The 12,144-nt window shown below is 42.1% G+C and overlaps 1 protein-coding gene across 2 annotated transcripts in view; it reads left to right on the plus strand.

Annotated features, from left to right (window-relative positions):
- The window catches only part of MS3_00001969 (uncharacterized protein), a 37,917-nt gene that overhangs the window by 19,046 nt on the left and 6,727 nt on the right, over positions 1 to 12,144 (plus strand). For both annotated transcript variants that reach the window (XM_051209502.1, XM_051209503.1), the window contains one exon: positions 10,931 to 11,105. In XM_051209502.1, the coding sequence (XP_051074960.1) occupies positions 10,931 to 11,105 (175 nt within the window). The remainder of the gene's footprint in view (positions 1 to 10,930; positions 11,106 to 12,144) is intronic.

Consider the following 12,144-nt stretch of genomic DNA (forward strand, 5'->3'; position numbering starts at 1 on the left):
GTGTTGTTAGATTAGAGAGTTCCATCGAAGTGAGAAGAAATCGACGTGAGAAACGATGTCTTTTCATCTCCGCCTACGCTCCGACAGATTGCAGCCCAGATGCAATCAAGGATGAGTTTTACCACCAGTTATCTGTTCTTCTCCACAAAGTGCGTTCGACAGATATTGTAGTACTAGCCGGAGACTTGAGTGCTCAGGTCGGGCGTCTAGGCACAGAAGAGAGTCGATTAGGTGGTCGGTGGGGACTTGTTGGTCGCAGGACAGATAACGGGGACCGTCTACTGCAACTGTGCACAGACCACAATCTGTTTCTGGCTAGCACTAACTTTCGGCACAGTCATCGTCGATGTGCCACCTGGCGTCCTCCCTCTGCATCTCAATCCTGGACTCAGATTGATCACATCGCGATCAGCTACCGCTGGCGTGGTTGTGTACAAGACTGCCGCTCCTTCTGGAGTACCTATCTGGACTCTGATCATGCCCTGGTCTGCGTCAATCTTACCTTACTTTTCAGTGGACAACGAAGTGACCGCTATCAACGGATTGATATTAGCAAGCTGGTTGCAACTTCTGTTGCAAGTAAGTAACGAACCGAGCTAGCCTCTAGGCTAGCTACCACTCCACCGAAAAGTATAGATGAGCATTGGTTGCAATTGCATGACGCCATGAAAATGGCGGGTACAGTCAGTTGTGGGTTCGCGAAACGTCCCGCTTTTAAGCACTGGGTTTCTTCTGGTTCCTTACAACTCATTGAAGCCCGTCGGTCTACTCCGGGTGACCGTGAGTTTGACCATAAACGAAGGTTGTTACGTAAGGAAATTGGGCAAAGCTTGCGTAAGGACCGAGAAGCCTGGTGGTCGGAGCGTGCTAATGAGCTGGAAGCAGCAGCTGCATCTGGTAACTACCGGAAGCTCTTCCAGCTCATCCGAGCCACTGTCAGCAAGAAGTCTAGTGTGAGTGAAACAATCTGCGAGGATGATGGGATGCCAATCACTAACATCCATCGACGTCTTGGACGGTGGGCAGAATTTTTCGAAGGGCAGTTCAACTGGCCTGCTGCTCCGGCAACATTGGTCAGACTGTCCTGCCCTCCATGGCCGGTGACGACTGATCCACCAAATGAGGAGGAAGTCCGCAAGGAACTCCAACTCTTGAAGCGTTACAAATCACCTGGCCCAGATGACTTACCTCCGGCTCTTTCTAAAGATGGTGGTGACTTTTTGACTAAGGAATTGACGACGTTGTTTACAAAGGTTTGGGAACTAGAGAGTGTACCAACGTCATGGAATGAGTCGATAGTTGTCCCTATCTTTAAAAGGGTTCACGTTGTTCCTGCAACAACTATCGGGGATAAGTCTACTTCCGATTGCGTCCAAGCTATTGGCTTCCATCATACTTCGTAGGTTGTTCAAAACCCGAGAAAGATTGACTCGCGAGGAGCAGGCTGGGTTTCGTTCTGGTCGAGGATGTATTGATCATATCTCCACCCTCCGCCAAATGTTAGAACACCGTCATACTTATCAAAGGCCAACAATCGTAGTGTTTCTTGACATCAGGGCTGCCTTCGATTCGTTGGATAGGACTGTTCTCTGGGATTGTCTATTGAAGAAGGGTGTGCCTGAGAAGTTTATCAACATCCTAAAAGCCCTATATACAAACACCTCAGGCAGAGTGAGGGCATACAACCACCTCTCTCCATTGTTCCATTCGAGCAGTGGGGTTAGGCAGGGTTGCTCAATCTCACCATTCCTCTTCAACTTTGCCATCGATGACATTCTGGAAACAGCTCTGATGAATGTAAGTAATGGTGGTGTGGATCTGTTGCTTGGAGAAAGACTTCTCGACCTTGAGTATGCGGACGATATTGTCTTACTGTGCGATAATGCCCAAGGCATGCAATCCACACTAAATCAGTTAGCAATCAGTGTCCGTAGATATGGTATGTGCTTTGCACCTTCGAAGTGCAAAGTACTCCTACAAGACTGGCAGGATTCCAATCCTGTACTCACTGTGGATGGTGAGCAGATAGAAGTAGTCAAGAAGTTCGTGTATCTGGGTAGCTGCATAAGTGCTGGTGGGGATGTGAGTGATGAGATCAATGCACGTATAGTGAAAGCCAGAGCGGCTTATGCCAATCTGGGCCACCTTTGGCGCCTTCGTGATGTCAGTTTGGCTGTAAAAGTTCGGATCTACAACGCGTCGGTGAGAGCAGTTTTGCTCTATGCTTGTGAAACCTGGCCTCTCCGAGTTGAGGACGTTAGACGACTCTCTGTGTTCGATCATCGCTGTCTCCGAAGGATTGCTGACATTCAGTGGCAACACCATGTCAGTAATGCAGAGGTTCGGCATCGTGTGTTCGGTCACAGAGATGATAATTCAATTGGTGTTACCATCTTGAAACACCGACTTCGGTGGCTTGGACATGTTCTCCGAATGTCGTCCCAGAGAATTCCACGTCGTGCATTATTTGCCGACTCTGGGACTGGTTGGAAGAAGCAGAGAGGTGGTCAGTGCATGACGTGGTGTCGTGGCATGAAAGAAAGCTGCAAAGAACTGGCTTGTGTTGGTCCTTCACGACTCCCTGGTTGGGGTCTGAGAGATGGTGCTACACAGTGGCTAGAGACGTTATCAGATATGGCTCAGAATAGAAGCCAGTGGCGATCCTGCTGTAACCTTCTTTTACTTTCTTCATAAAAAGTGGTTGTATCTTCCTAAACTGAAAGATTTCTTCTGATTGTACCTTTCCGTTCCCTCATTATTACCACTATTATTATTACACTACCTTACAACAATCTCCTCCTTATTGTTCTTTTTTTACCCTCCTTATCTTTTTTCTTCTTCCTTCTCTTTAGATTCTCATTGTTTTGTGTAGTGCATATATATTTGGCGCACTCCTGTACCAATATATAGGTGTTTAAATAAATGAAAATAAATAAACTAGAAAGTTAAGAACATAGAATTTTTTTAGTTATGTTTTTTAAGCTACTTCAACCATTCTGATATGATGAGAAGAAAATTCAAAATTAGATTGATTTACTTATTATAATTTTTATTCAACATTACTTCCCTTTTTAATTCAATATGATAATTACTCAATATAGTATTTGTTTCTGTATTCCCGTATGACATTTTGTTCTGTATAGCATACGTTATTCTTGTATTAAGTTAACGTGAACTATACTCAGCATATGATTTCTTATAACGGTAAGTATTTTTTATATGTGATTTCATCCTAATTATAAATCGGTCAGTCAGTCAGTCAGTCAGTAACAATGTAGAACTTCGTACGTACATCAGTTCGAGTTGCCACACCACACTACAACAGAGATGCAGTTGTCCATTCAAATCCCGTAGTGGTAGAGGTGGCAAGAGTATATGCAGTAATCGGAAAGATTAGGGTTTGGAGATGTTATTCAAGGAGTATAATACAGTGAAATAGATGTGGGAAGAGAAAAAAGAGACAACGAGGAATTAGAAGACTAGAATTTGGAAGAACACAAAGAGTGGATGCACCTGCGCCATTGCAAACGATTTTGAGCCATGTCATTCAGGGTCTCTAACCATCGGTTGCTATCATCTCGCGGATCCCAGCCAGGTAGTCTACACCTACCAACATGGCTCAGTCCACTTGTCAGTGACTTCATGGATTTGTGCCATGTTTTGGTTTGGCCGCCCCTAGATTTCTTCTAACCTACTCCTACACCATAAAACATAGCACGTCGGAGTAGTCGGTCGTTGGGCATACGTAACAAATGTCTCAGCCATCTCAACTGATGAAGTTTCACTACTTCATCAATTGACTTGCTACCCTTACCTAGTACCCGTTTCCTAACAACTGCATTACTTACTCAGTGGTCCCAGGATATACGAGCAATGCTTTGAAAACACATGTGATCGAATACTAGTAACCTACGAATATCCTCTACTCGTACCGACCATGTTTCACTGCCATAAAGTAGGACGGAGCAAACTGCTGCACAGTAAACTCGTCCTTTGGTTGGTAGACGGATATCTCGCCTACGCCATAAATGACGCAAGTTGGCAAAAGCTAGTCGAGCCTTCTGTATCCGTGCCGAGATTTCGCCACACACCAGACCACAAGGGCTGATGAGACTTCCCAGATAAGTGAAGCGGTCGACACGCTCAACTACTTCACTCCCTATCATTAGTTCGGGTGTCGATGCCACTTAGTCCTGAAGTAACATTTTGCATTTCGAGGGGGATCGCATCCCGAACATGCTTGCATTGTTGCTTAGAGTGGTCAGAAGACTGCATTTTGTCAGCATCTTCACCAAATAGAACTATGTCATCGGCATATTCTAGGTCAACAAGTGAATCTCCCGGTGGAAGTTCAACCCTTGGAAATTTAAATGAGGAAAGTGTCATCTCTAAAAGCACGTCTACGATAAAGTTAAACAAAAATTGAGAGAGTAGACAGCCCTGATGAACACCACTTGAGGTAATCGATTCTGATGACAGTTCGCCATAAGCCCTCACTCGACCAGTTGTGTTCGAGTAGAGAGCCTTTACAAGGTTAATGTACTTCTTTGGTACTCCTTTCAGTGACAAACACTGCCATAAAACCTCACGATCAACAGAGCCAAATGCCGCCTTAAGGTCGAGAAATACTACCATTGTGGGGTGTCTGAATGTGTGTCTATGTTCTAGGACCTGACGTAGAGTGAATATCTGGTCTATACAACCACGTTCAAGTCGAAAACCAGCCTGGTTTTCTCTAGTCTGCTCTTCACGAGCTTTAGTTAGGCGTCGAAGTATTATTGAAGCTAATATTTTAGACACTATATTAGTCAAACTGATTCCTCTGTGACTGTCACAAGACTTTTGTCCTTTCTTATAGACTGGCACAATCAGTGATTGAGACCAGTCAGATGGGATTATGTCGAGTTCCCAAATTCTACCTAAGACTACTGTTAATGTCACTGCTAATACTGGACCACCATTCTTAAAAATCTTAGAAGTAAACCTGTCAGGGCCTGCTGCTCTCCCTCGCTTCCGATTTCCTATGGCTTTTTCAACTTCGTAAAGAGTCGGAGAACCTACATTAACTTGCCACTCAGGTTGACTAGATGTCGTGAGAAACTGAAGTGTGGCTGAAGGCCAGTTAAATTGATCCCCAAACTTTTCTGCCCATCGATCCAATCTCCTGGATTGAGAATGTATAATATGTCCATCTTTCTCTGAGATTGTTTCGCTAACAGTCGTGTTCCTAATACCGGTTTCCTTAACAAGTCTGAACAATTGTCTGCTATTACCTGTTGCCGCTGCCTATTCCATTTCTATTGCTTTCGCTACCCACCACTGTTCACGATCGTTGCGTAGGCTTCTTATCAGCTTGCGCTTAAGCTGACTCCGCTCTTCGTCATGTTCAGGGCCAGATGGAATGAGTTTTCGAGCATCTATCAGTGCAGTAGATGCTGCTGAGACCCAGTGTTTCACCCTAGCCTTGTGGTTTACTGTACTGGCAGATATCACTGCTGTTTCCACAGCTTTTCGGATATCATTCCATGCTGCCTCGGGGTGGACATCACTTACATGGCTGCCTAACTGTTTTCCTAGTTGTTCCTGAAATATACTCTGAGCTTGACTATCATTAAGTAGGACCCTAAGATGTTTCCTTGCAGCGTCTTTCCTACGTCTAGTAAGACGCAGACAAGTACGCGCTCGCACTAGAGCATGATCTGAATCTAAGCATGTGCTCCAAAATGAGCGACAGTCTTCTATCGAGCCCCTCCATCGGTGGCTGATAGCGATGTGATCTATTTGGGTCCAACGTTGGGACGAATTAGGGGTCGCCATGTTAAGAGATGTTTTTGCTTATGCTTAAAGTTAGTATTTGCAAGAAACAGGCGGTTATCTGAGCATAGCTGCAACAGACGGTCGCCATTATTAACCCCAGAACACAACGACGACGACGACTCTAGTCAAAAATACACTCATTTATATATTGATTCGTACACCCATTTTGATTAATAATTAGCCCGACCGTAGCTGCTGCCTTGACGCGGTGGTTGGGCTTGCCTATCGTGATGACCCAACCAAGCTATATTGGCTGGAACATATGTTCCTGTAGGTTCTACCATGCCAGGTAGGTCGATTGGAGAACGGTAAGACTAAATGCAGGAACTCAATGTCTGAGGACAAAGTCGTACTGCTAACTGTAGAGAGGTGTGACAGCAGTAAGGTGTTTCCCTCGGACAACCAGCATCTGCAGCAACACTGCCTTCTCACAAGGAAGGAATGGGTTAGAAAAAGTTGACCTTAAAAATGTCACACCTCACCTTACCTCACGGATTTCCGTCTCCGGCGGTAAGGCCCTTTGAAGAACGGAGCTAACACATTGAAAACCTCCCATGAAAAAGCCGTGCTCAACCGACCTCAAGCAGTTGTCCCTTGGGCTCTGCGGTCACGCTCCTAGGTCCTTAAAGCCGACATTAATTCGAATTCCTTTTCAGGTTCCTCGAGAAATACTCTTCTACGGTGTGGGCAGCCGGAAAGTGATATCAGCCCTCCTACCCGTAACAACACATGAGACCAAGTTGGTCACATTCAAATCCTTCCTACTCCTCTTAATACCACTCTTATCTCCCCGACTAACCCTTCCCACGTCCCTTTATCACCTCGCACCGCTAGGGCAAACGATTCGAGTATGCGGAACGTTATTTCTGGTCTCTTGAAACCATGCTCTAAACTACATGTAGGAGCTTTCAACGTCCGAACACTGTGCCAAATAGGACAACAGGCTTCCGTAGCTAGGACTTAAGAATCTTGCGCCATCGATGTGTGATGCGTCTCCGAAACACGCATACAAGATCCGAGTAGCGTCATTCATTTGACCTCACCATGTTAAAATAAAGAACCAACTCAATTCACACTTCGTGTATCTGGAAGCCCTGATTCTGCTTCCCGTGGCCTCGCCGGCGTAGGTATAGTATTGAGTCCTAGGACAGAACTAGCTCCCTTACAGTGGATCCCAGTTGACAGTCGTTTGTGCGCTGTCCGACTGACTGAGTCATGCATATCAAACCCCTGAACTTGTCTACTCCCTTCACTTTAAAGTGACACCATATGTTTAGCTTTTTAAAGGAGGACTAAATGTCTAATAGTCCTAAAAAGAACTACATGTGTTATCTCTCAGGGATGTCTATTGCTTCTGTTATTTACTTATTTCATTGACACGATTACGTAATTAACACGATTTTTCATTTACCTCTTGCGTTCAAACCTTTTGATGGACCTATAGTTTTGATGCAGGGAAGTTCTATGGGGTACACACGCTAATAAAATGCATAATCTATTTGCTTTAGATAAAAGTCAACAAATTTCTAGTATGATTCTCGCAAATATATGGGTACTCTCCATAACTGATCTTCACTGACATTTTTGTGAATAGAAGCAAAATCGTGAAGAATATAGGCTGTTTTAATTGTTCAAATCTCTGCAGAAGCACTAACTAGTTAATCAGTCAGTCAGCTACAACGTAGGACCAGGCACATATATGCATCAGTCCAAGTTGCCATACCTCATTAACACAACAAGATGGACACCGGATTCATAAAAGTAGTTAATTCAGAGGTGGTAATATATAAAAGAAAGATTGCAATATGGATATAGTACAGGAAGAAAGATTTAGTGCGTAGATAGGAAGATATAAGGTAAATTTAGTCTCATAGTTTAAGGGAAAACAGAGAGTGTATACGCCGACGCCATTGTGATCGATCCTGAGCCATGTCACCAAGAGTCTCCAACCATTGGTTACGAAAGTCACGCGGACCCCAACCAAGTAGTCTGCATCTACCAACATGGCTCAGACTAGAAGTTCCCTATAGCCGCCGCCTTTTCCATCTCTTTTGCTTTCGTTGCCCACCACTGCTCACGGTCGTTCCTTAGACTTTTGCCTAACCTAGATCTGATTTGTTTTCGCTCTTCATCGTGTTCAGAGCCTGATGGGATGAGTTTACGAGAATCCATCAGTGCAATAGACCTAGAGGAAATCCATTGGTTCCTTGTAACCCTGTGGTTTAAATCACTGATAGATATCACTGCTGTTTCCACAGCTGTTTGTATAGCTTTCCAAGCAACATCTGGGTCAGCCTCGTTTTCAGAACTACCTAAGTGTGACCTCAGTTGTTCCTGGAACCTACTTTTGGTTTTCTCGCTACTCAATTTAGTTCTAATGGGTCTTTTTACTGTGGCTTTTTTGCGTCCAGTGAGGCGCAAGCAGATGCGTGCCCGTATTAGGGCGTGGTCGGAGTCCAAGAAGGTACTCCAGGATGAGCGACAATCTTCTACCGACCCTCTCCAACGATGACTGATGGCAATATGGTCTATTTGAGTCCATCGTTGATTTGGTGTAGGGGGTCGCCATGTTAGACGATGTCTCTCCTTATGCTTAAAATCTGTGTTTGCTAAAAATAAACGATTGTCTGAGCACAGTTGCAGCAGACGATCACCATTATCTGTACGTTGTGCCGGAATACTAAAATACTCGCGTAAATGCCTTTCTGTTTGATTTAAACTACCTATCTGGGCATTAAAATCACCTGCTACGAGTACTATGTCTGAACGTTTAGCTTTCTGAATAAGTTCAGATAGCTTTCTGTACAATTCATCTTTCACTTCATCTGAGCTGCAGTCGGTGGGAGCGTAGGCGGAAACGACAAAAAGGCAACGACGTGTGTCCCTATCCTTCCGAGTTCTTACGGAGCCGTTTAACCGAACAGCACATAGAAGACTGTTAACAGGGATCAATTCTAACAGTGCTTGTCCAACCTTCATGCTTAGTGCTATCCCTACTCCTGCCAGTCCACGAGAGCTGGCAGTCGGGTCACCAGATACACAGAGAGTATCTCGCTGGCTCTCCGTTTTGCCGAGGTGAGGTCAAGTGAATGACCACACTGGGATCCTGTATGCGTGTTTCAGAGACACAACATACATCAATGGTACGAGATTCTAGGGTTCTAGCCAAGGAAGCCTGTTAACCGATTTGACATAGGGTGCGTACATTGAAGGCTCCAATGTGTAGTTTGGAGCGAGGTTTCAGTAGACCTGGGACAGTATTTTGAGCACTAGAATCGTCAGCTATGGTGACACTTGAGGGGTAAACCGAAGGAGGAAGTTTAGAGGTGAAAGTCGATGTGGGAGGAATAATAGGAATTGAAGAGGGAAGTTGATTATGAATACAATGGTCTTGAGTGCTGTCAGAAGTATGAGGGCGGTTATCACTTCCCGGTTGCCCACACCGTAGAAGGGTTGTTCTGGAGGTACCTGAAAAGGAAATCGGATTAGAGGTGGTCTTAGTGACCTGAGAGCGTGACCGCAGTGCCCAAGGAACAACTGCTTTAGGTCGGTCACACACGACCTTTTTATGAGTAATTTTTGTGTTAGCTCCGTACTTGTTGAGACCTTACTGCCGGAGACGGATATCCGTGAGATAAGGCGAGGTGTGCATTTTTAGGGTCAACCTTTTCTAACCCCACCTCTCCTTGTGGGAAGGCAGCATCTCTGTCATGCTGGTTGTCTAAAGGAAACACCTTACTGCTGTCACACCTCTGTACAGTCAGCAGTACGACTTCGCCTTCGGACCTTGGGTTTGTTGCTTTTAGTCTTACCGCTCTTCAACCAACCTGTCTGACATGGTAGGACCTTGGGGAACGGTTGTTCCAGCCAATATAGCTCGGTTACTTCATCACGATAGGCAAGCTCGACCTTCACGTCAAGGTAGCAACAACGGTCGGGAACTAGCTAGTCACAGATATTTTGATATAGATTGTTTGAGTTTTTAATCTAGGCGGTCTGTGGCACCATTTATATTTTTGGCTCCTTACCAATAAACGAGTACGATGTGTTATAAAACATAATTGTTAAGGTTGAATAATTAAAATCAGCAGTCATTTTTCTTAGAATGATCAAATAATCAGTATTGTGGTTAGATATAAACTGTATGTAGTTGGGTTGAATCAGTCAGTGAGACTATTAACTTGTTTTCATTAGGAGAATTAAGTTATCTGTCACATTATATTCTAACTGCATCGGAATTAAAATGAAAAATGATCTACAGTTGACCAAACATAAACATACCATCGATCCATAAAATTATTCAATGTTGATCTAAGTCGTATTTGAAGATCCAAGCTTCCTAATTAGAGTTTTCTATATGATCTATAGTCAATCACAATGATTCACACATCCATTCTTTATATTTTACAAATCTTTAAAATATTATCACTCGCTATTGTTCGTTATTTATTAATCTATTTCCGTATTGTTCATGTTTATCTCCCCAGAATTGTTGGTTTTCTCATTATGATTCAGTCATATAGATATATTTGTATATATCATTTCAGAAATATAGTAGTATACTAGCCTCGTTGTGTTGACAAGAATTGACAAATAACAATATAGAGGATATTTATACACTATAGTTAATTAGTGCAAGCTAATGGTGTGTTACACAGTTACTCAAGTCTAAATCGGTAGTTTATACTTTTTAGTCCTTGACCTAGTTGTTCATACATTGTATTTAATGTTTACGTTTCGTAGTTAATAATATCCACAATGTTATGCATACGTCGCGAGTCGCCCTGAGAAATGGCACTTCAAAATGTTTATATTGTCTTTATGTCTATCAGTAAATTAGATTTTGTCGATTGCGAATGGAATAGTTACGTTTTCCAAATTCCAACTATTGCTGTCCATGTCTTTAGTCTCTGTGATGTCATTACCAGACTTATTCCTGTTATAACCATTATTCGTAAAAGGTTTATATTCTTGTATATTCAAACAAAATACATGTTATTTTTTTATTTAATTATGCACACAATGTAGTCTGTATAAGGGTGTATTCAATTTAAATTAAGAATTGTATCTCGATCTTTTACACAAAATCCCTGTCATCTATTAATTATTTTAGACGCGATGGTCGACTAGTTATCCCTAGTTTAAATGGTCATAAAGGATGGGTTGTATCAGTAGATTTCGCTTCAGATAATCGACATCTTGTCACAGCATCCACTGATTGTTCTGTTCGAATCTGGGATTTGGCATCAAAAGAAGAAAAACATTGTTTTAATACACATGAAGATCAGGTAAGTCCATTTTATTTGGCTTTTCATTGTATTGCTACTAAATTAGATTAAGGCTTATAAATCAGCTGTACTTATACGTTCAGACTAACGTAAAATAAACATGGATTCTATTTGATGTAATCCATTAAACAATATATAATAATATATATATATATATATATATATATATATATATATATATATATATATATATATATATGGTTATATCCAATAGAGTCATAATAACTAATCAAATTGTCAAATGTATACACCACGTATATTCACATTAAATGATCATTAAGTGGTGACCAGCGTCATGTTTGTTTCGTTTTTAGTACTGATCAAATTGTAACGATCAGCTTTAATGTGGTCACGAGCCTAAATAACTTAACATCGCATGCAGTATGTTTTGATTGTAGATGATTGAAATTAGTTAGTAGGTAACCATGGTCCTAGGTTTCATACTAGTTGACGCTCATCAACAAAGTGTACATGCAATAATCGCATTGAGTTATTGGAGACATTGAGTGATATGGCTCATAATCGGACACATGGCCACAGATGGATTAACTCTTTACCCTCCTCTCGGTCCTGAGTTCCAGTGTTTTTGCATGCATAGCTTTTCAATGTTTTTTTTTCAAACCATATTCTCAATCTTTAATTTTTCTCAAGATGATTACTGCTAGATTATTTCGGTTTGTTTGGTAGTTTGTCGTACTAATTCGGTGTGGCAACTTAACACAATGCACATGTTTGCCAAAGTGTACGTTAATCAGAACTGATTGACGTTGAATACTTTGTACTATTCTTCTTCATATTCTAATGTTTTTAAACCATTAAGATTTTTAATCTATTAATTTACAAGTCAAGAATACACTCATTGATTTTAAAGCCTATTCACCATTAAATAAAACATTTAATTCAATTAAGTTAATTTACTATTATACTGCATTTACAAGTAAATATTTGTCTATTTCAACAATTTATCTATTCAGAAATATTCACTATTCTGTATGTACTTCATTCATTTCGATTGGTTAAATGAGTTTGTTCTTGGAAA

Source organism: Schistosoma haematobium, chromosome 1 (assembly GCF_000699445.3).
Source record: "Schistosoma haematobium chromosome 1, whole genome shotgun sequence".
Classification (NCBI taxonomy): Eukaryota; Metazoa; Platyhelminthes; class Trematoda; order Strigeidida; family Schistosomatidae; genus Schistosoma; species Schistosoma haematobium.